Genomic DNA, 25,185 nt, shown 5'->3' on the forward strand with positions numbered 1-25,185 from the left:
CGTATATAGGGGTGGTTACAATGTATCACATAACAGACACTTTCCAGATGCAAGGCTATGCAGGTGGGTAATGATTCATGCATCCTGCTTCCCATGTTCTTATCAGAGCCTGTCCAAATGGCTGATGAATGTGTTCCGTGTCTGGAGCAGTCTGTTTGTTATCTCAAGGACTTTGTGGGAGCATGTCTATGGGCATATTTATGCAATTAATCCCACAGTAAATAGAATAGTAATGTTGTTTGAGATCAGTTGTTCATGTAAACATTTGTAAAATCTGCCAGTTGCTGTGTCATTTCAGTTACTTATCTTAAATATTGAACTTAGACTCTGAACAGCTGTTTATACTATTACATTTTAAAGGAAGAATAAAAAGTACCATAAAATCAAAAAAAGTTTTCAACAATTATATTAACTCAGTATGTTATACTACACTTTTGGAAATAATGAAAAAAGTTGGAGGAATTTTTAATATTATATAAGGTAATTTGAAAAAGTATATACCATATATGCCGGCGTACAAGGCGATCCGGCGTATAAGACGACCCCCGTCTTTATCGCCGAGCTGCATTCCTAGAACGTCGTCTTATACGCCGGAAACTACCAGTATTTCCGGCGTATAAGACGACTCGGCGTATAAGACAACCCCCGTCTTTGGCGCCGATTTTAGCACTCGCGGAAGTCGCCTTATACACCGGCATATACGGTAATTCTTGATGAATCCCATATACCCAAACAGTAAATTTACACCTAATGCATCATTTGTGTTTAATTCTAAATGAAAACTTTTCCTTTTGCTCCAAAGGAAAGCTTTGTAGAGAATTAAGTAATCTGATCTTGATTGTGTAAAAGAAACTAGGAACTAAAAGGAAATATTTATACATTGCCAAACTCTTGGCCTCCAAAACTGTCTAACTAAGACCAAATGTATGGTGCATTTTTTAAAATATTGTGTCAGTTATCTCAATGGAACTATAGAAACGGGCCATTGCCGACAGAATTTTTTTTAAAGAGTCCTTTAGTAGAAATTATGTAAAAATGAACATAATTACAATAGCCAGGTAAAAGCAAATACAGAGAATAACTACACATTTGTCTAGCTTTCATAATTAGATATTTCAGAATACTACCAAGTTAAAACAAAACATAAATATGTTAAAATGCTCAGTATAGCAGTGCAGCATATAATGCAATAGAATATATATATTGCCACATGCAAGATTTAATGCGGAATGTTAAGATCAAAGCCCCAGCTGGGTCCTTCCCACTTCAGACATCTTTTCTCTATCCATCTGCTGATGTTTACTTATATCCAAGCCAAGTGAGGAACAGGGAGCATAAGCGAGGTCATGAAAACCAAAAACACTGCAGCCAGCAGTTTCCATGCAGCAGCACAGCGCAGCTCATGCTGCCAGCATTGCAGCAGAATCTTCCTATCCAAGGAGAGGAAAATGCCATCTCTGAAAGCATTTTCATTCTTTGATGTATTTTAAGGTACAATCTGAATCTTCACATGTCTAGTATAGCTGCCACATCATATAATTGATAGCTATGATGTATGCATTAATTTAAGCATCCATATAAAACATCTACAATAGTTTCCATGGTTAGGGCGTGTTTCATGTAAAGATCTGCACAAAAATGACAGGCGCAATGCAAGATGTTTTGTTGCCCAAAATAAAACTAAATTGATGCCCCATTGATTATTCTTCCAAATAATAGCTGAAGGAGAGTTATTGTAAAATATTACTTCAGTGCTGAATCTTAAATTCTGACTGTGATTTCTCAAATAACATTCGTTTCTGAAACAGGGAAGCTGCTTGACTAGAATGGAACTTTCAATGCAACTCAAACAATTTGGTTTTCCTGTTGCACTCTCCAATCCAATTTATAAAATATAAAGTCCAGATTTAATGACTAATACCCAGCCCCAGGTATTCGCTTCCTGAAATTTCTTGTAAATATATAGGACACATTCCATAAATACCAGATGTTTTGAGTATTTCTCTTAAGAGTACAACAACTGTATTCCTATTCTGAGTTTCTATTTGTTTAAAGCGTGTTTGGTCTTAATTTGTATCTGTCCTGTCATTTATGTTGATAATGTAAGCTTGGTATCTATTGCATATTTAAGATATTATTTAATATTATAAGGTATGTTTGAAAGCAAGCCTTAAAGCATTTTGCTATAAATATAGTTGTTTTGTATAAACGAGTTTGAAGGACTTCTTTGTATATAGAGAATACTAAAAAAAAACCTGAATAGGCACTTCATTTTTTTATTAGAAGCAAGTGATACTAGAATTTATGAAGTACTTCTATATATATTTGTGGAATTAACATAACTTTATGATGCTAAAGTTATACAAGTAGTCCTGATTTAACATTCATTTAGTAACCATTCAATGTTACAATGGCACTGAAAAAAATGACTTGACCAGTCCTCACATTTATGACCAGTCCTCCCACTTATGACCTTTGCAGTATAGCCACGGTTAACTATTCAAAATTCGGACACTTTGCACCCGGCATGTATTTATGATGGTTGCAATGTCCTGGAACTATGTGATTATCATTTGCTACGTTCCCAACCAGCTTCCGACAAACACCCCAGTCAAGGTATGATGCCAGATTAATTTAACAATCATGTGATTTACTTAAAAATTGCAGTGATTTGCTTAACAATTGTGGCAAAAAAGGCTATAAAATCGGGCAAAGATCCCTTAACAATTGCCTTGCTTAACAACCAAAATTCAGGTCCTTACTGTGGTCCTAATTCAAAGACTATTGATAAGTCTATTGGTTTAGCTAAATTAGTTGAAATTGACATAATTAGCAATACAAGTTCTATTATGCAGGAAATCAAGAATCTCTTTTACTGTTGTGCCAAGTGTAGGTAGGGAAAATCGATGTTACCAAAGAATGCAACAGTCTGCTGGCAAATACTTTTTTGCTTAACTTGTTTAAGTGAGTGGTTTCATGAAGTTCAGGTAGTCCTCGACTTGCAGCAGTTTATTTAGTGACTGTTTGGAGTTACAACGGCAGTGAAAAAAATGACTTACGGTCATTTTTCACACTTATGACCATTGCAGCATCCCCATGGTCACATGATTTACCTTCAGATGTGTGACAGCTGACTCACATGTATGATGGTTGTAGTGTCCCAGAGTCATATGATCCCCTTTTGCGACCATCTGACAAGCAAAGTCAATGGGGAAACCAGATTCACTTGACAACCATGTTACTAATTTAATAACTGCAGTGATTCACTTAACTGTGTCAAGATATGGGGCAAAACTCACTTAACAAATTTCTCACTTAACAGCATACATTTTGGGCTCAATTGTGATCGTAATTGAGGACTACCTGTAATTGGGAACAAAAAGAAGTTCCATGATTGATGCTGAAACAGACTTTTTGAAAGACTTGTTGCCTGATTAATGAATTTTTGTAACATTAGGTGCTATAGTCATGATTTGTGTGCTTGCCTTTGTTTGCTTAGTATACACTAAAATGTAAAGAAAATGATTTTGAAGCAAAGTTGATGAACTGAGAAATTTGTACAGTAATAGGGAGATGACTTTTACATTTCAATGTGAATGTTTTTACTAAAGTGCTCTTATTAGTTATGATCTACTTTTGCTTTATTTTGTACAGTAATTACACATTCTTGATTAAGAATGTTGATTCTATATTTCAGTTTTTTAAAAAAATGAAAATAATTTATTTGGGCAGTATTTGGAATCATAGGTATTACGGGCGAACTTCCTTGCCTATTGATCTAGCTGAAAATCACTGAAAAAACTGCAAATGTTTAGTAGGAGAGAATTTTCACAGTGATTCTCTGGCTTCTCACTTGCAAATGGAAGGAGTGAACTGGAGTTGCTGAAGAAGAACGAGGTTTTTTGTTCCCATCAATATTACTTCAGACATTTGAACCAGTTTAAGAAAAGGGTTTTCTCCCTTTCCTCTCCACAGTATGATAATCTTGAGTAGAATTTCTCCAAGAAAGGAGGAAGCTTTACCTTTCTCTCTCTCATTGATCCTGGAGTGAAGAAAGTATGAAATGGATTACATAATTTTGTGATCATATAATACATTTCATATGCACATGCTCATATGATCTACTGTTGGGTAACCTGTGTAAACTCAAGGACCAAAATTTTTTGGTAACACTGGGTGATTGTCTACTCTAAATGGTCAGCAAATTAGGAAAATATAAAATGCTTCCTACTTAAATGTAATAGATTTTGAAACCATTTGAGCAGTTTGCATTTACAGAGTATTACTATTACTGACAAATAACATATAACTACTAAACATGTGAATCTATCTTGATTTGGCATACAGTTCTTTTTAGAAAAGGAATGGAAATTGTATTATTGGATGAAATAAATTATACAAAGTAGATATTAAATGTACTTTTAATAGATAATATGTTTCCTCAGTAGTGAGAAATTTATCCAAATCCAAATTCTACCAGTAATAAACAAATTAACTAATTAAAAATAAACAAATTCAAGGCATGAATTATAAATAATTGAAGACAAAAATTAAAAATAATATGCTTCAATTTTACAATTCTTAAATAATATAAAAAAAATTTTTTTAAAAAAAGTAAAACTATTGGTCTATTTAGGTCAGCAGATTCAACATTACCTGGCAGCAGTTTTCCAGGGATTTAGGCAGGAAATCAGTAAATTCTTCATGTAGAGCAGATGCGGTTCCTTTGACTTAACCAAGGAAGATTTCATTTACATTTTTTTATAATTGGATATCAGCCTTTCATTCCAAATTGAAAGGCATATTGTCCTGAATTTAATTATTCCTGATATAATTTTAAAATAAATAATTTGAAAACAGTCTGTATTGGTTTTATCGCTTAACAGTGACTAGAGGAGATTGCTTCCTTAAAGAATTTACATTTAATCTTGACATATAACAGAGGCTTTCATTGCAAGTAAAATGCCATATCACTCAAAAAATTAAAGAACGTTTGTTTTTGACCACAATGGATTCTCGTCATATTTTCTTCAGGCTGTATGGAACTGTAAGGCTCCAATTCACTTATTTAACACAAGGTAAATCACTGAACAGAAGCACCCATTAGCAAAAGAATATGAGAATATTCAGCCACATCACTGGCACAAAGGAGTTTACTATCTAGAGAGTCTGGAAGTTAAAACTAAGGACTTCACCTAAACATGTAATTTTCGATGTTTAGAAAATATGCATGAAATCTCCAATAGAACTGCAGCACTCCTATGTCAGTAATATGCCAACCACCAGTGAGTTCGTGGTTAAACAGCATGACCCACAGCCATTCACCTATAGCACAAACATATGAGGGCAGTCTGCAAACATTCCTGTTAAGAGATATATCTATTTAAAATAATTCATATTAGGACATTTGGGATAAGATATTTTATAAATCTGCATAAACTAGGAGGTTTCCAAGGAATGCTGTCTATCTTTTCTTGTTAAAGGCAATTTAGTCATAAAATATATTTTTCTAATTGTTCCTTTTTGTATGCTTGACCAAAACAATGGAGGCAAAAAAGAGGAGAATTTAAAGAAGGATTAAACTAACCTATTCCAATCTGGTATTTTCCAGTTGTTAGCTATATTATCAGAAGATAGCATGACAGTTATTTTCCAAAAGCACTTGATTATGAAAATGTTCTTACAACTTAGATCAGGGCTTTTTAACTTTATGGAGCCTTGATTTCCCTAAGACAGACATGTCAAGCACAAGGCCCGGGGGTCGGATGCGGCCTACGAAGTGGTTTCATGTGGCCATCCTGGAAACAGCGAGGGAACGGCCCCCGCTGCCCTGGCCCAGATCGGCCGGGAGCCAATGTACAATTTTGTGGTGGCCATCTATGCTGAAACGCATTCAGTCTTACTCCACAAGGCCATCTGGAAACAGCGAGGAACTACCCGCCGCGTCAGCCCCATCCCCTGGGTGCATGCTGGGAGGTGTCACCCTTTGTGAGGAATGAAGAAATGTACCATCGCCTGGAAGTGGCCAGCAAATGGCCCTCGCCTACTTCACATATCTGGCTTGATGGGCTCTGGGGGAGGGGTTTTGGCAGGCAGAGGGGCGCTCCCCTCACAGCGCCGAGAGGCTGAGCCGGGCGGCGCAAATCCAGAAGGAAACACGAGGCCACCCAGCTCCCAGCCTGCCTGGGTTCAGCAGGCAGTCGGGCGCTCTCCTCACAGCGCCAAGAGCTAAGCCGGGTGGTGCGAATCTGATGAGAAGTGCAATGCTGCCTAGCCCCCAACCTGCCCAGTTTCAGCAGGCATCAAGGTGCAAAGCTGGCGAGCTTCGCACCACCCAGCTCAACCGCTTGGCACTGTGAGGAGAGTGCCCCGCTGCCTGCCGAAACCGGGCAGGCTGGGGGCTGGGCGGCATTGCACAGGTAATGTTGACTCTCATGCTGCTCATGGCATCCCCTTCCCCCAGAGTCCACCAAGCTAGATATATGAAGTAGGTGAGGGTCATGTGCTGGCCACTTCCAGGTGATGGTGCATTTCTTCATTCCTCACGAAGGGTGGCAACTCCCCAGCTGCATTTCTGGCCTGTTTTTCTCCCTCCCTCATCTCAAATATTTTCCCACCACTCTGTACTTAGGAAGAAAGAAAGGAAAGAAGGAGAGAGAGGGTCTGAGGGAAGTCCTGCCTTAGTCCTGCCCTGCTGCCCTTTCACCATCCCCTTGCCCCCTCCTCCTGGCCTATCCTGGGGGTTTCCCATTCTATTGCTAAGGAAGCTGTGGATACAAAGCCAGGTCTCCTCCCATGGAGAGGGAATGGGCCTCCCTCTGACTTTGCCCTCATACCCATCATGAGCAACCTGGGTAAGGGAGCAAGCACATCAGCAGCAGCCTTGAGGAGGAGGTAAGTGCAGCTGGGCACTCCCTTGGGGAAGTGGGGCTGGGCTTGGTGCCGCAGGTGCTCGAGGGCCAGGCTGGGCATTTGACCTCTGCTCTCCACGGCTCCTGGCAGCCTGCACCACCATCCAGCCCCCCCCCCCAACATGGCCTGAAAGGAACAGTGAGGCTCCTCCAGTGGACCATGCCTTGGCACTTGCCCTGGTCCCACCCCCTTCTGCCAGAGACCCTCAGATCTGTCCCACTCCTGCCCAGGCCCCCACAGGCACCCTTGACATGAATGATGTAGAGCTGGCCACACCCACCCAGTAAGCCACACCCACTCCATCCATGCCCACCCAGTAGGCTTCACTCACCCTCCCAAACCCACCCGGTCCCCCAAGGGCAACCACAATCCTGATGCAGCCTTCAATGAAATTGAGTTTGACACCCCTGTCCTAAGATGATGGATTATTATTTCTGCCTACCCCACCCACTAAAACTAGTAAGATCCTCCTCAATAGTTTGGAGTGTGCCAGGTACCAGTTTAGCATCAAATCAAATCCTTATCCCCTATGTGCACATAAAGCCAGAGGCCTATCAGAACATGGTCCTGCTGCCAGCATATCCAAACAGAGTGGGACTGAATTCTTCTACTGCTCAGTTTTACACATACAAAGCTAAGTTACTGTCAGTTAAAAATGATTAAACAGATAAAAATACTGATTTTTCTGGCATATGAGAATTTTTAGGAATAAGCTATTGTATATAATATGTGATAAGGAATGAGGGAAGGGGTTAAGTTAAGCCTAATAAGTGGCATTGCCTCGGCTCATGCTCCCAAGAAAAATGTACAGCTTTGTGTTAAAAAAGACTGTTACCTGCAGGATTCAATCATGTGGGAGGGAAAGGAGGCAGAAGGAAGATGCTCCCAAAACATCAAATTTTGCCCTCCACAAAGAAAGACAAATGATTTTCACTGAAATTTAATTTTGTGAGAGAGGATCTAAACTGAACAGAAGTGAAAAATGCCTAGAGTTCATGTTCAGAAATGGTTGTGGTTACTCTTTTTACTTAAAATTGGCTTTCATGGAAGTTACAGCATTCATATAATGTTTCAGTGATGCCAAGTTTACGGATTTCCAACATTTTTGGTATGGTAGTCACATAATGGAATTTTAAGACCAGTATTGTAAGTGTTCTCATCAAAACTTCCTTTAATGGGCCTAGCCAGACATTAAAAAAACAACCCTTTTAATTTTGGGACTGCTCCCTTCTTTAGTGCTGTACTGTAATTTCCATAAATCAGCAGCCAGGGTGTCACCTTAAGGATAACTATGATATTTGACATACCTTAAAGATTATAACTAATGAAAATAGTAATAAATGTTTGTTGAAATAGCAGAAAATAAGAGAAAAAAATAGAGATATATTAGACAGGACTGAATTATGATTTATAACATCATTTTATAGGCCCTGTCCCTTCTAGTGTGATGGGAGAATAGCTTTTGAGTGTCAGCTGATAAGGACCATATCTGGTTTTATAATAGGATAGGTTTCTGGATGCAGGAGTACAAGCTTTGCTCGATCCGTTGGAGCTAGTCTTTTTTTTTTTTATTGAACAATTTTTAAAAGTTTTACAAATCAACCCTCACCCAATCCCTCCCAAACCCACCCCCCCTCCCCAAACTTCCCAGAACTGAATATAGGCTTATTTAAAATTTTAAAAAACCTTTTACAACTTATGAAATAATTAGTAATAAGATATACATAACATAAACATTAAAAAAGAAGTACTTAAGAAAGAAATAAAAAAGAGAGGAAAGAGAGAGAGAAAGAAAAAGAAAGAAAGATAAAAAAATAAAAGAAAAAAAAGAAGAAAGAAAACAAAAGACGGAAAAAGAAAAGAGAAAACAATCTATACAGACTATGAAAAAGCTAAATGATATTTTTCTATATCCAAATTATATTGTATAAAATTTATCCATTTTTCCCATATAACAAAAAATTTCTCTTGAGATTGCTCCTTTAAGAAAGCCGAAATCTTTGCCGTTTCCGCCAAGTAAGAAACTTTATAAAACCACTCTTGTAAAGTAGGCAAAGATTCCTTCTTCCAATATTGTCCTACTAACAGCCTTGCGGCTGTAATCAAATTTAACATCAATATAACTTCCTTAGCATCACAATCAGTAACAATGCCTAATAAAAATAATTGTGGGGTAAATTTAACCCTCCTTCTAAAGATTCTTTGAATATTCCACCATATCTTAATCCAAAAAGCTTTTATATTTTTACACGACCACCAAATATGGTAATAAGTAGCGTCCAAACAACCACATAATTGTTTTTATACAATTTTACATTAGAAGCAGATAATATGACCCCCAAATATTTTACCTTATCACAATTTCCTCATTAGTAATTAAACCATTAATCTCTTTTTTCTGATCTTCTGTTAATTTAGGAAGATTAGCTTTGCTTAGATAATTATTTATATCTGTAGTTTGTACATTAATACTCTTATATAACTTTTGATAATAATCTAAAAAAGATTTCTTAATCAATTCTTTCTGATAAACCAATTTACCATTATAATTTATTTTATCTATAATTCTCTGTCTCTGTTTGGAGCTAGTCTTGACCCACCTTTCCTCCATACATAGGATTGATGATGGCACTATTATTGCTAATATTTAGCTCAGGCATGTCAAACTGGTGGCCTATGTGCCAGATGCATCACTCCAAAACCATGCCCACCCCATTGCCGGCAATGGGAGAAAAGTCCTGATATGTCGCGCAACATCACATGATGTTGCGAGTTTGACATGCCTGATTTAGTCCCTTCATTTGGGGGGGGGGGACTTTGAACTGTTTCTACCTGTTGTGAGTAATTTTAGGCGTAATTCTATTTTTAAGGATATTCTAATGTTACTTTCTGCTCCAGGGATTATATGTATTCATGCATGTAAAGTCAATTAGATTACTAGTTCTTACGTGCTATTAAATTTTTCATGGCTTTTTAATATTTTAGGTGAAGATTAAAGCATGAGTACGGAGATCAGCCAGGGAGTAATCACAACCCCTCCACCCTCCACCATGCCTCACAAAGAGAGATATTTTGACCGCATCAATGAAAATGACCCTGACTACATCCGTGAAAGAAATATGTCTCCTGACCTCAGGCAAGACTTCAACATGATGGAACAAAGAAAGAGAGTCACCCAGATACTGCAGAGTCCTGTGAGTAGGATTCAGCATAGAAGAAAGTCCCTCCCTCCCCCCCCCTCCAAACCTGTATGTTTAAGTGTTCATGAAAAAATATATAAAAAGCAAAAGTGGACTGAACAAGGAGGGAAGACCTCATTGACTATAGGAGAATCTATGTCATGATTGTAACTTTTCACAAGTGGGATTGTTTGTTCAGTATTTGCATAGTTTTCATCTGCAAACAAACAGTCCTTTATCCAGAGTTTGCTCCCTCCCGCCTCTTAAGCAATGCTTCATTAACACCGCACAAAAGTAGCTTTCGAGCTACGTTTCAATTGATTGCTGCTTAGTCACAAGGAAAAGAAGGAAATCTTTAGACAAATCCAAACCGTTGGGACATTTTCTTGCAGAATGGCATTCCACTCATTTGACTTCTGTATTCAGAAACTGCCTGAAATGCTGTTACATAATTTTGCTGGTTGAAAGAAAGTAAAAGCATTGAGATAAGTAATCCATCTTAATCTGAAATCTAGATCCACAGGTTTTATAAGTGAATATAATTAGTAAATAAATCAATTTTACTGCTTATTTTTAATGTTGGTATCCTGAATTTTAACCAAAATTCTAAGAGTGAACTATAAATGATTTAGAGTTGATAATCATTTAAATAGTTAAGGGGTTCAGGTATAATTCTCTGTAGTAGTTTTGCAGGGTATTCACTGGAGGTTTCTCTAAAAGTTCTTATCCTCTCCTTTTACCAGATTTGGAATAAAATAACATTTTAGTAATACTGTGTACTTATAATTATTATCTTAAACTATTTTGTTCAACATTTCCATTTATTACTCCATTACTTGAGTCTTCAGGAAATATAGTTAATAATGCAATATTTATAACCTGTCTCTTTAGAATATTTCTATTTCTTATAGAAAGATTATAATAGAGGGTGCTTTTTTAAATTATAACTAATGCCAGTGGAATACATTTTATGAAATATTCTTTAGATAGAAAAATATGACCAACTGAACCATAGTGTCATTCATATAAAGGTGCACTTTACAGGGGCCTGAAATCCAGAAAAACCTAGCATAAGCTGTAGTTACTTTACCTGAAGGGAAGAAACATTATAATTGTTTTCAAAAATAATCTGCTTCACTATAAATTTAGACATCTATATCTGTGTGTGTGTGTGTGTGTGTGTGTGTGTGTGTGTGTGTGTGTGTGTGCTAGTCCATATCAGTTTATGCTTTCATATTGTTCAGAAAAAGTAAAAATTGCTAACATTAAACAGAAAAGCAAAACAAGCAGCATTCTGGATAGCGAGATAATGTGTTGTTTCCCTCAGGCTTGTGTTGGGAAAAACTTAAATGTGTTTGTCCAGTTAGATTAAATCACTTAGTTTGATCAAGTGAAAAAATTGTGCCCTGTCAGACCTAACATTCTCGGAATTCCTGATAGCATATGCAGCGGAAAGACAGCAGATGAAAAGGAGAAAAAACATCAGCATAATCAAAGACACTGATCTCAGGACTTGAGAAGTAGTGCTGTTGTAGTATGTGCTTAGGTTCAACATACGTATGTCAGCAAATACTTGGCTCATGTAGCCATACATATTGCATCATCTCATTTTAAAGGAATATTAGTTATTATTTTAAACAATTCATTTTTATTCATGCCACATTAATACATGTGTCACAGAAACATGTGATGGGTGGGAGGTTGGCTTCTTTATTACTAGCTTTTAGATAAGAATAGAGGGGTATATCAAATAGAAAATACGTTTTGTTTTAAAATCAGAGTACAAGCCCACCAAAATACTCTAGCAGTATGTTCTGAGTTGAACACATTTCAGTGGATAAAAATTCAAAGCAACTATGCTTTTAGTATGGGAAACTATGCAAAAAGTAAACTTTGACAGTGCTCACATTGAGTTCCTTGTTTAATGTGTTGCACTTGGAGATACACAATACACAAAGAGCAAAAATATCCCTGCCCTTCTTTTCCTCAGATTACAAATTAGTGCTACAAAACTACATTTGCTGCCATTGCTAGCCTAAATAAAAGCCATCAACTAAGCCTGCATTTAAGTTAATAAAACTAATATTGCAACAGCAAAAAAATATACCCTGTTATACCATATTCATATTGTGTTATAAGGGGAATTGAAAAACCTTCATCTAAATGTACCCTAAAGCTCAATATCAACATTGGTTCTTGTATCAAGTTAATATTAAGCTTTCAGGATTCATTTAAAATGCAAAATTGTTTCCTGGGTTGATTTCTTGAGCTTTATGTGTATCCTGTATGTTGATATTGAGCTTTAGAATACATTTAACTGATATTCCCCGAGCAAGTGAAGTTTCGCTGAGCTTTCTATGTTTAGTGACTGGGGGTGTATGTGCTTTCTTTTTAATTTAATGTTTGGTGCTAGGATTAGGTATTTTTGTATGCCATCACAGTTCTCTGGGATTAGGGCAATAAATAAACACACAGTGTAGAAAATATAAACTTTATATTACTTAGTTAAGCTTTAAGGGGTAGTCACCTGTACATTCTGCCATGCTGTTGTAGTCTCTTGTTGAGATTTAGGATGCCTTAAAAATGTTTCATTGGTCAGTTAGTTATAACAGAAGAAACCAGCATACACAGAACTCACGTACATAGTAAAGATCTAGAAACTGATGTCTTTCAAAGTAACAGTATCATGTGCATACATCAGTGCAATTAACAACATATTATAGAAACACAATAGTTCATAGATACCTTTATACTCAGAATGGGTAGCTTGCTGCAGCCAATTTGCTGTGGCCAACTCGCCGCAGCCAATTCATCGCAGGACAACTCGCCACAGAAAAAATTAACAATTCAATTTAATAATTTAAAATAAATTAAAAATATTTTAAATTTTGTCCCTCCTTTATCATCCTTTCTTTAATGATTCTATTCCAACATTTCTCTGATATTAATGTAACTCTTTTCCAGCAGCAAGTTGGCCATGGCAAATTGTCATAGATCCATTGTACAACTATATCCTAGGTCAGTGATGGCAAACCTTTTAGAGACTGAGTGCCCAAACTGCAACCCCAAACCCACTTACGCATCATCGAGTGCTGGGTGGGTGTGGCCCATTGGCTGGGTGTGGCCCATTGGGTAGGTATGGCCCATTGGGTGGGCGTGGCTGCGGTGGTAACGGCAGACTGGATTGGACTAAAAAGTTCAATCAATGAATTCCAACTTTGCAAGATCTTTTTTTTTTCCCTCGAGAAGTTGAAATTGACTGATTGAGCCTTTTTTTTTTTTTTTTTTTTTGCACACAGTGGTGGAAGCCTAAAGTAAAAAGGTTTTATAAAACCCAGCTGAAGGCCTAGGATTGGGACGATGGTGCGTGTGCCCACAGAGAGGTCTCTTGAGTGCCGCCTCTGGCACCCGTGCCATAGGTTCGCCACCACTGTCCTAGATCTTTCTTAATATCATTCCATTCTTTAGCATAGTTATTCTGAAACAACATTCAATTCATATTAGTCAGTGTAATCCCTATGTACGTAACTTTCTTTTTAGTTTAAAATTGGTCTTTTTCATCAAAATCTCTTGAGTTTGTATATTGTATGTAGCCACTGTGTGTTGTAATAGATAATATTTAAATATCTTACAGGCTTTTCGGGAGGATCTGGAATCTCTTATTCAAGAACAGATGAAGAAAGGAAATAACCCAACCGGACTACTTGCCCTACAGCAGATTGCAGACTACATAATGGCAAGTTCTTTTGCAGGATTTTCTTCATCACCTCTAAGTAAGTAAAAGTGTTACAGTAAAATAAATGGCTAAAAGACTGGCTTTCTTATTTTAGAGATCTTCTATCAAGTTATTCCTTGTCCCTGCAGTAATTGATAGGTACTGTACAGCCCATATGATATTGGTAAAGTCTCTATAAATATATAGAGATAAATGTTCTTTATAAATATATAGAGATAGATGATATGAAAAGAGTTGGTGTTCTATATATAACAAATACTCCTAACACTGCTATTTATTACTTAATCGTATTAGTTTAATAGTTGAAATAACTTTTTCTCCATGTTGATAATTTTTTTATCGTAATGAATCACTGTTAGCTTTTTTTTTAAGCATATGGCATACATAGCCAGGGACTTGAGATTCAGATGATGTTTCAAAGCACTTTCTGACTTCAGAGTTGCTCCCCCCCCAAAGTTAGAAAACTAGTATTATTCAAACATAATATTGAGAAGTCAAAACTTCAGTTGGAAAGAAATTGAAAGTTGCACCATAGTACCGTAGTTTTTGTGTAATCATATCCTATATGTTTTTAGGAAGAAAGTTTTCTCAGTCATTTTTATCAATATCATTTTAGGCTGTGGACTGATAACACCTATTAATGATCTACCTGGGATAGATACCACTACATTTGGTAAAGGAGAAAAACTTATTCGTTGTAAATTAGCCAGTTTGTACAGGCTTACAGACTTATTTGGATGGGCACACTTAGCCAATTCATATATCACAGTGAGTATCCTGAAGTTAACATATTCACTTATTTCTACTACATTAAAATGTATTGCAAAGTTCTCACCTTTATGAACAGTATTTTTTTAGATTAAATATATACTGTAATTTTCTTTCTCTTCATTTCTAGGTAAGAGTAAGCAAGGAACAAGATCATATTCTTATCATTCCAGAAGGCCTTTCATTTTCTGAAGCATCTGCTTCTAATTTGGTATGTTCTTGACCAAATGGATATTTTTGTAATGATTTTAATTCTATTAGGGTTTTTCTTATTTTTAAAAATCTACCATCTATATTCATCTTCTTCCATATTGTTCTTCCTTCCCATTTTCATGCCTGATATATACTCTAAAAGCCTATACCTTAGTGATTGGCAGTGACATTTGGAATGTATTGGAAAGAGTTTTACTCTATTGTGTCCCTCAACTTTTGTTCAGGTAAAAGTAAATATCATAGGAGATGTGGTTGATCAAGGAAGTACCAATCTGCGAATTGACACTGCAGGATTCAGTCCTCATGCAGCCATTTATTCAATGCGCCCGGATGTCCGATGTGTGATCCATATACACACTCCAGCAACAGCAGCAGTAAGTCTCTTGCCACTTAGTAGGAAGATGATGATGACTCACTATTTATCAGAAGTCTCCTTTATTATGTTCAGGCCTGGATTGTCTTGCATTGTGAAGTTGTATAAAAATTGGATTCAAGTCTCAATACCTTTGCCTTTAAAAGATCAGCTAAGATACACCTCTTTAATTGAGCTTTTAATTGCTAACTATTTTTAGTATTTGCAGGTTTTATCATATATTTTGTATACGTTTGTTGTTACTGTTATTACTAGTATAGTACCAAACAGTGAGTTTTAGTCTTGTGATTAAGGCACCAGGCTAGAAACCAGGAAACTATGAGTTCTAGTCCCACTGTAGTCATGAAAGCCGGCTTGGAGGCTTGAACCAGTCACACTTACTCAGCCCAACTCACCTCATAGGATTGTTGTTGTGGGGAAATGGGCACAGGAAAGACAATTAGATAGGATTGCTGCCTTGAATTATTTATAAAATAATTTTATAAATTATTTAAAAAATCTTAAATACAATAAAATAATGCATTGTGGTAGAACATAAATTGATTGAACAGGTTGATGGTATGGGGTGGGATAGGATGGAATGGACAGATAGACATCACTGGACTGTTATTCAAAATCTTTACTAGATCATCTGCTTTATATTGCTACTCATTTACAGTCTTGAAATTCTCTTTTTACTATATTATCATATATTATTTAACTATATTGGAATTGAATTATATGGTTTTAAACTTTATGCCATTTATTTTTAATTTCTCATATTTCTCAACTTTATTCATATGTCAAAGAATTTATATAATACTATAGAGACAAGAAACAACTCTATAGGCTCATATATTTTAGAAATTGAAAATTGGAGTTGTTCCTTTATGGCAGTCATTGATAAAAAAAATCCCCTATAGATGTTCTGTACTGCAAGTACCATAATCTAATTTATTGGGCGCTATTTGGGATTTAAAGGAGTTGTAGAATACTTGAAAGATATTGCACATCTCATATTGGCAAATATAAATGTTTGTATATCCATATTTTCAAATTTCCTCCACCATAGAAATCTCAAATATTTCAAACAGGTTTCTTCCATGAAGTGTGGGATACTTCCCATTTCTCAAGAGGCTCTGATTTTAGGGGATGTTGCATACTATGATTATCGTGGATCTCTGGATGACCAGGAAGAAAGAATTGATCTTCAGAAAGTTCTTGGACCAAGCTGTAAGGTATTTCATTCTAATGGATTTTAAAAAAAAATTCTACTACTTTTGCAATTTCTACCAGTTACACGTATCTTTGTTTCTTAGGTGTTGGTCTTGAGAAATCATGGGGTAGTAGCACTGGGAGAGACATTAGAAGAGGCCTTTCACTACATCTACAATGTGCAATTAGCCTGTGAAATACAGGTAAGAAGCGAACTGCTTTAAATAGTTTAAAATACTATATTTCAAAAGTATAAGCAGATAATGTGTGTTTTTAATGGATTCCTTGATATTAGGAGTAATTATTTTTAGGAAATTGTTGCAGTGAAGGAAAGACCTATTTGTACTGTCATTATATTTGTAATTTATAAAAATAAACAGTATATTAAAAATGAAATATTATAATAATATTATTATTAAGAGACAGGTATAACATAGGCCTTAATCAAGTATTTAGTTGATACCTTCTGTACAAGTTGAGTAGCATATCTTTTGCATGCTAATATACCAAAAAGAATGTTTTGATTATGGAAAATTCATAAAAGCTCTATATTTACTATATCATTTATATCACAGGTACATGCCTTGGCTGCTGGTGGCATAGACAATCTTCTTATCTTAGATTTGCAGAAATATAAACCTCTCACACATCAAGTAGCTGCAGCAGCCGGATTAAGTATGGCGTCTCAGTTCAAGTGGAAAGTAGGCGAGCTAGAGTTTGAAGCGCTGATGAGAATGTTAGATAACCTGGTACGTGTAAAAAGACTGATTTCTGAATTCTCAGAACTTGGAATAGTTGCATCCAGCCAAACCACACATCAAATATCCAACCCCAAGACCTAGGAGACTAGCCAAGTTTTCTTTAAAAAAAAAAAAACCCACTCTTCTGGAACATCATCAGAACGGAAACTACATACATAGATACTGAGATTGGGTGGGTAGTTGGCAGCTATCATTGTAGAGTGCAGGTGGTGTATTAAAAAATACCTGCTTCAGGGAACTTGCAGCACAATAGACCTGCCCTATGTTACCAAATGGATGGACATCATGGAAGATAGAGGATTTCTCAAATAATTTGGCCCTATACTAGGAAGCAATTTATAAATAATAACCAGTGCCTTCCTTTTAAGTGCTAAAGTCACTGGATTATGATCTGAAAAGCTCTTTTTCAATATCTCTATTCTGTAAACACTGATGGCCAAATTCTTAGAAACCGAGAACATATCAATTCTTGAAAAATATCTTATAGTATGTAAATTCTTTCTATCATTTTTCTGTCTCCATGAACATGCAACTTGTAAATTGTCAATTATATTTAAAAAAAATTTTTGACAGTTTACATTGTGTTTTCTTAATATCTTTTTTGGTTATTTTTATTTTTTATGGGCAAATCATTTCATTCTAATCTCCTGTTAGGCACCAATTTTTATACTATATATCTATTAATTTATCCAAGACTCCTTTATAAAATTTTATTTTATCTTCATTTCAGGCATAAGTTCCTAGTTCATGTAAATTAACTTTCTTAGTGTCATGTAAATTAACTTCCACCCCAACATACTTACCATAGTCATTAGTCAATATCAGTTCTGTTTGTAATTGAGGATTTATGTATGAAACAACTCTGTTTGTCTTTCATTCTTGATGACATAAAAATGGATGTAAATCAAATATTTTTATCCTTTTTTCTAATATGTATTTCTTGTAAACAAATTATATCTTGTTTTGGTTTTTCAAATAATGAAATAATTTTATTTTTTCAGGAGCATTTGCTCCATTTATATTCCAGGTTAGGCTTTTAAATTTCATCCTTTCAAGAACTGGTCCACATAAAAAGTACTGTTGCTAGAATTTATTTCCAGTATTTTTTCTTCCTTAGTTACTTTCCACTCATCCTAGCTAGTTTTCCCAGCTCCTTGGTAGTACTTTCCCCTGCCCACTCCTATTTCAAGTCATCAATCCTCTCTTGCTTCCAAGTCACCATTGTGTTCTTACAGTCTACCTAAGAATGGCTTTGATTTTTTTCATTATCCCTACTATCCCAATATGAGAAGGAAAATTGGTTGGCTAGGAAAGAATGGAACTCAAACTACTCTTTGCCTTTTCCATTTATTTTTGGAGAATGTTGAGAGCTTACACGAACTCCAGTGGCACTCCTGAAGAAAAAAAAAAAGGAAGATTGGGTCATTTTTGTATGAAATAAACTGTATTTAAATGTTTGTGTTTAGTTTAATCACTTTATTTAGGTTATTTTTTTATGTGCAATTTCAGAATACATAATGACATGTGGGAATGACCTTGGGAAATGGAAAAAGAACTACAACCTAAACAATGGTCTATAAATGAACTCTATCCTAAGAAAGATGGGTGGGAATTCTCTCTAGTTGGGAGTGGGAAAGTAACAGAAAGAAAGAGTGCTTTTGGTCTTGCAAGATTCTGTTACTAGAAACATATAATAAAGGTAGCGTTAGTACTTATGTTGGTGCTTGGACTACCTCAAAGGGGTGACGGTTTTCCTACAATTTTACAAGAGCGTTTTCTTCTCACAGGGTTACAGAACAGGCTATGCTTATCGTCAGCCCTTAGTGAGGGAGAAACCCCGGCACAAGAGTGATGTTGAAATCCCAGCCACTGTGACAGCGTTTTCCTTCGATGATGATTCAATCCCAATTTCCCCCCTGAAATTCCTAGCACAAAAACAACAGCGGGAGAAGACAAGGTGGCTAAACTCACCAAATACGTATTTGAAAGTAGATGTTCCTGAAGAATCCCGAAATGGAGAAACAAGCCCCAGGACCAAAACAACAGTAGGTAGCGCTTATCCAGAGAATTGAAATAGTTTGCCTATCTAGATGTGTCTAGGTAGATTCCTAACTGAAGGCCAGAATACCTCTGGGCAGTAAAGATTATTCTAAGCTGGGCAAGTCTTAATTCCTGGTGACTTAATGGACATTTCCCTATCATCTTCTCCACAACAATGTATAAGAGGTTTGCCATTGCCTTCTAAGTAACAGTCCTTTTATGTCCTGAAGGTCTCCTGTCTGAATACTAACTACATCTGGCCCTGTTTAATATTGTGAGTTCATCCAACATCAACTAGGTAGCTGAACAGTTTTGAACTACAAGCAGTGGTGGAATTCAGCCAATTCACACCACATCAGCAGAACTGGTAGCTAATTTTTTTTTGCCCACGCTCAGAATGGGTTTCCGGCATCCACACAGAGAACTGGTTGTTCTCATATTTGAATCCCACCACTGACTACAAGGAACCAGGGATATCTTGGTATAAGGCAGTTTCTTGTATTTGTTATCTTGTCTTTTTAGAGAACTATTGGCATGTAACACAACTATAGATCACCTCAGGACTGAGCTCCTATACAATCAACTGGGGAATATGGGCAAGAAAGAAAGAATTTCATGTAAACCACTGTACCTCTAAATACCACTGAATTAGGTGATTGCCTATGGTCAAGGATAAACAAGTATTCAATAATTTCTGCATAATTTTTTATTTAAAGTATTGTGATACAAAGAATATTTTTATCCCCACTGTCCTGGTACTCTGTTTTCTCAGTATTGTACAGAAAACATAAATAAAAATATGCTTTATGCAGATCAATTGTAATGCAATGGAAGCATATGATTAGCTCCACCTGGTGGTGGTTTAACAATTCACCCATTTTCATTTTTGTATTTTTTAATTAATTAAGTAGCTTAATAAAATACTGCTTTAAGGAAACAACAAAATTAAGAAGACAGTTATCTAAGGAATTAATTAATTAATAAGTATACATTTTAGTCTCTCCTAATAGGATTGTTCCTGATTACATATTGCACAAAGCAACTATTATTTTAATATCATAAATTAAATATTTTACAGATGATTAGAGCTACACAAAATTATTCAAACTAGGGATCATAACACTTAAGATACTTAAGAAAAAGTTTATTGATAAAATACTATATGTACCATCACCCTAACCATTAAGTGTTAGGGTTTGGGATTATTTTCCTTTATTATTTTTGCACATTTAAATAACAAGTTAGTTGCTCAAAAATCTCCTTGCCTTCTCTAGTCATTAAATTGCACTCATTTCCTTTTCCTGTTTTCTTAAAATCTTCTCTTTTTTCCTCTTTTCCCAGTGGATAAAAGCTGAAGACTCGGCCAAGATTAGTGGAGGAACTCCAATAAAAATTGAAGATCCAAATCAGTTTGTTCCTCTGAATACAAATCCAAGTGATGTGTTGGAAAAGAGGAACAGGGTATGCTTTGTTTCATGACCACATTTATTTCTTAATAACAATTGCTACAGAGACTTGTTAAGTTATCCCGTTTGCCTAGTATTAAGTTTTACTGGTGCTTCAAAGGTAGCTTGGAGGACAGCAGAATACTCCATATTACTATTCTGGGAGCCCCTTTTGCTTTGAATTTCTATGTTTCAAGAAAATATAGAAGTCTTGTAATGTTACTTCCTTTTGCTCTGATTTAACAGTATGCTGTTTTGAAGTTTCTTTTGGTTTTCAAAGAACAAGCTAAGTAGTTTGCACAAGAGAAAGTCTGTTGTGGTAGCACATTTCTGTTTCTTTGCTTCAGTATAGTTAATATAGTTTAGAGTGGCAGTGAGGAATAACTTTAAAGAAATCTTTGTAAGCACAAATTGCTGGCTGCTTTTTCTAATGCTTTATTTGATGTTCCTCAAATTTAAGATCCACCCTTGATTGTTCTGCCAGAAACATGAAATTTCACGCAGAGGGTCTGAGAGTGTTTTGTTCAACATCTGGTAGTAATAAAAGAGCTATACCACTCTTCCAAAATTGTTGACTGGGTTCAAAAAAGGTTGCTGTCATACTTGGAAAGGATATCACCAAGATACTAACTTAGAATCTTATCAAGTTTAGATATGCAGATTTCTCTTGCAAATAAGCTTGTGTTTGAATTACTTTTTGTGGTCAGAAGAGTTAGAGTACTTTTATGCTTAAAATATTTTGTCCAGATTCACAAATGCTCTGTTGCCAACAGAAGACAGTTTTGCCATTCTCAAAGAAGAACAGTTAATGACAGCTTGCAGCAGTGCAAGCTCTTGTGGCTAAACTTGGTCAAACTGAAAATATCTGCTTAATGGTGGCAGAAACTCTGGAGCAGAAGAAATTCAGGAGTGATAATTCATTAGCATGTTTAGATGGAAGCCCTAAACATTACCCCAGAAATATTAGGAATTTAAATAGATGGAATAAAGCCTCGTGATCTTGAATTAATGAAGTAATTACTTAGGAATACAGAAAGCCTTCTGTTGGGACTGGATACTTCAAAAACTTTTTTTTAATCTCCAGATCCGAGAACAAAATCGATATGACTTAAAGACTGCAGGTCCACAATCTCAGTTGCTTGCTGGAATTGTAGTGGATAAAAAGCCAGCTGTAAGTGTATACATTGTTGGGATTTTAAAATATGTTGTTTAATTGTATTCAGTAATTAGAATAGCAAACATTTTATTTTGCAATAAAAAACAGAGCCAGATTGCAAATACTTTAAATAAACATACATACCACTCATGCAATTCCTCTACAGAATAAATAATTCTATATATACAAACATTTAAAGTTGTTTGGAGAACCAGTCATTTGTCCCAGGATGGAGGCAATCGTTTTGCAGCCTTCATTTTCTTTTATTTTTATAGCAGACAACAGAATTATATTGATATGGGATATTGACAATTTATGTATTTTACCTGAAGAACACACTATATTTTATTTTTGCCCTTTAAGATTGTAAGCATATCAAGATATCCTATTTCTTTGATATCCTAGGAAAAATAAAAAATAAAGCAAAACAGAAAATGGGTCAGTTAATATTTAGGAAATTTGGGGGGCCACAAAATAAGGATCTCAAAGGCATATACATCTAATTTAAGCAATGTGTTTTAATTAAAAATAGGATTGTGCACTTACGTTTTTACCAGTTGTTAAAAGTAGATTTCAGACATTTTTTTTAAATCGTAAAAATGCATAATGTCATTGTCATTCTGTCTCTTTCTTTCTTCTTATTTTGTAAGATGTTATCCCCACAGCATGAACAGTTGAGAATAGTGTGTGTGTGTGTTTGTGTGTCTATGTTATGTGTATATATATTATTATGTTATATCTAAATATTGTATCAGGTATTGCAGTAGCATATAAACATTGCAATTACAGTAGCATATAAATGCAGTAAGTAAATAATTATATAAATAAATTTTGCTTCTCCATTTTAACAAAACATTTTTTTCCAGCCTATGCAGTTTGAAGAAGATGAGCATACCCCACCAGCGCCTCCCAACCCATTCAGTCATCTCACCGAAAAGGAACTGGAAGAGTATAAGCAGACAATCGAACGCAAACAACAGGGCACTGAGGGTGGGTGTCAGCTCAGAGTTTCTGTCTCCAGGTTAAGCTTTAAAGAAATTAGTTTAAATTCAAAAATCAATATTCAGAATTACTAATGTAATTAAAAGCTTTAAATTGAATAATATTAATTGACAGCTTCAGCTTTACCTTTCATATATCTTTTTATTTGTGCTTAAAAATGAATTCTCATTTTTAGAAGAGTCTTATGTGAAATGGGCATGTATGTATATTTTATCTTGGGGTAGAAGTGATGAATGAATTAGATTAATAGACTAATATCTGCATAATATATAGTATAAATCAAGAAGTTAGAAATTTCTGGTTTCCAGGACATTCCAATATGTATGAAATTATCTTATCTTCTTGACAGTGAATTGTTAGAAGATACATTTGCATTTTCCCCATAATATAATAAGTAAACTGAATCTGTAAGTCACAAAATGTGTTTTGACAAGAATTTATTTCCTAACGTAGTATGGCATTAAATAAGACTAGACGTGTTTGAATGAATAGAAGAATTTGTGGGCTTTACAATTTAGCTCTTCCTACTGTCACATTTCTTAACAAAACTTCCTTTGATTTCTCTATGTATATAAAAGATAAATGTCTCTTTTTGTTGGGACCAGGTTCCTTCTCCTATGTGGGAGTACTTTGCTCCTTCAGACGAATATCAAGTGGACCTTTTTTTTTGCAAGGAAACTCCCCTTCCCCATTTATTCAGGATTTGGAAGAGGGGGATATACCTTTTATGTTGTCATCAGTGTGGTCATGTTTATAGATATTTAAATTCAGTTTTGATCAGTGCAGTTAAAAATCACAAATACCGTAAATGCCAGCATATAAGGCAACTTCCGCGAGCGCTGAAATCGGCGCCAAAGACGGGGGTCATCTTATACGCCGAGTCGTCTTATACGCCGGAAATACTGGTAGTTTCCGGCGTATAAGACGACGTTCTAGGAATGCGGCCCGGCTATAAAGACGGGGGTCGTCTTATACGCCGGGTCGCCTTGTACACCGGCATTTACAGTAACTTTAACTGAAACCTCAGTAACTTACTTACCCTTTTATATAAATAATGAAGTCAAATATATTAGTAAACCTATAAATCTCTCATACTTATTATCCAGATCACTGCTTATATCAGTTGTATATTAAAGCAACTGATTCCATGGTTTGTTTGTTTTTTTTACTTTTACCTTGTTCCTACTCACCTTCTAGGTGAGATGGCTACCCTACAGTTTATTTTCTCTCAACTCTTGGCAGCTAACTTCTCCATCATTTCATTTCCACCTTCATTAAATTATGATGATGCTTGCATTTAGATGTTTTCCAGATTTAAAAAAACCTACTACAATTTCCTTTATTTACCTTGATCAAATCAACATTGCCTTTGACCCAGCCTTCCCTTTTTAATTGTCTGTATTTCATTCCCACATTTTTGGAATACCTTTCTAGTAACCTTAGGATAAATTTAAAACTATTTTCTCTTTCTGAAAACTGGTATAAACATAGATAATTTATCACTTTACATAGGATTATACAGAAATATATAAGACTGGATAAATGACTTGTACACTTGTATTGCTTTTGTATATTACTAATATAAAAGCACATAAGTACAATTAAGTACAAAAAAGCAGAATAAAAGTTAGATATTCTTGAACCGATATGTTAATCTTTAAAAGACATCATTCCTGAGCAAAATGGTCTGATAGCTGTATATTCTGTTGCCTGCATTTATAGCAAGCAATCTTCTAACCTTCCAATTTCTTATTTTTGAAAGCGTAAAGATTCAAAGGTAAAAATCCTTGTATTTTGGCATTTTTTCCACCCATTTTCATTCAAAGCATCTGATAAGGCTCTTTAATAATATGGGCATTACTAATTTACTGTTGTCTCACTAGCATTTTCAACACTAACACTGTATATATTGTTTTGACTACTTTAATCACAGTATTGTTACTTAAGAAGCTATGTTCTCATAGAATACTTTCTTCTAACTATTTGGATCCATCTTTGATATACGCTACATGTAATAATCATAGATTGGTAATAATATTAGTTTATAATCTAATTCAATGTTATAACATTTGCATGATCAGGTCAACATGGCTAAACTGTTCGCATTTTTGTATGTACTAATATGTACTGATTTTTTTGTGTGTTGTGTTTATTTTGGCATGGCTTTTACTAACTCAGGCTCTTGTCCTACAGATGCTGATCAAGAATTATTCTCAGATGATGGGTCCTCTGTTTCCCAAATTAACTCTCAAACTCAGTCCCCACAAAATGTCCCTGACAAATTAGAAGGTATATAATGTAATGTCAAGTGCAATATTACAACTCTGGAAGGCATAAAATGCTATTTGCCATGCACAATATTGTGAGCCTGTAAATCCTTCCTTATAGTCTATTTCTTAATCCCAA

At 35.5% G+C, this 25,185-nt stretch overlaps 1 protein-coding gene across 5 annotated transcripts in view; it reads left to right on the forward strand.

The window, feature by feature from the left end:
- The window catches only part of ADD3 (adducin 3), a 109,919-nt gene that overhangs the window by 81,564 nt on the left and 3,170 nt on the right, over window positions 1–25,185 (forward strand). For 4 of the 5 annotated variants that reach the window (XM_039325170.1, XM_039325172.1, XM_039325169.1 and 1 more), the window contains 13 exons: window positions 9,898–10,106; window positions 13,726–13,864; window positions 14,444–14,595; window positions 14,726–14,806; window positions 15,033–15,182; window positions 16,255–16,398; window positions 16,480–16,578; window positions 16,951–17,124; window positions 18,924–19,181; window positions 20,518–20,637; window positions 21,706–21,792; window positions 22,644–22,767; window positions 24,973–25,068. In XM_039325170.1, the coding sequence (XP_039181104.1) occupies window positions 9,912–10,106; window positions 13,726–13,864; window positions 14,444–14,595; window positions 14,726–14,806; window positions 15,033–15,182; window positions 16,255–16,398; window positions 16,480–16,578; window positions 16,951–17,124; window positions 18,924–19,181; window positions 20,518–20,637; window positions 21,706–21,792; window positions 22,644–22,767; window positions 24,973–25,068 (1,819 nt within the window). In that variant the 5' untranslated portion in view covers window positions 9,898–9,911. The remainder of the gene's footprint in view (window positions 1–9,897; window positions 10,107–13,725; window positions 13,865–14,443; window positions 14,596–14,725; window positions 14,807–15,032; window positions 15,183–16,254; window positions 16,399–16,479; window positions 16,579–16,950; window positions 17,125–18,923; window positions 19,182–20,517; window positions 20,638–21,705; window positions 21,793–22,643; window positions 22,768–24,972; window positions 25,069–25,185) is intronic. The other variant, XM_039325173.1, reaches the window with a different exon arrangement.

Source organism: Crotalus tigris, unplaced genomic scaffold (genome assembly GCF_016545835.1).
Source record: "Crotalus tigris isolate CLP2741 ecotype Arizona unplaced genomic scaffold, ASM1654583v1 scf7180000024319.607755, whole genome shotgun sequence".
NCBI classification, from domain to species: Eukaryota; Metazoa; Chordata; class Lepidosauria; order Squamata; family Viperidae; genus Crotalus; species Crotalus tigris.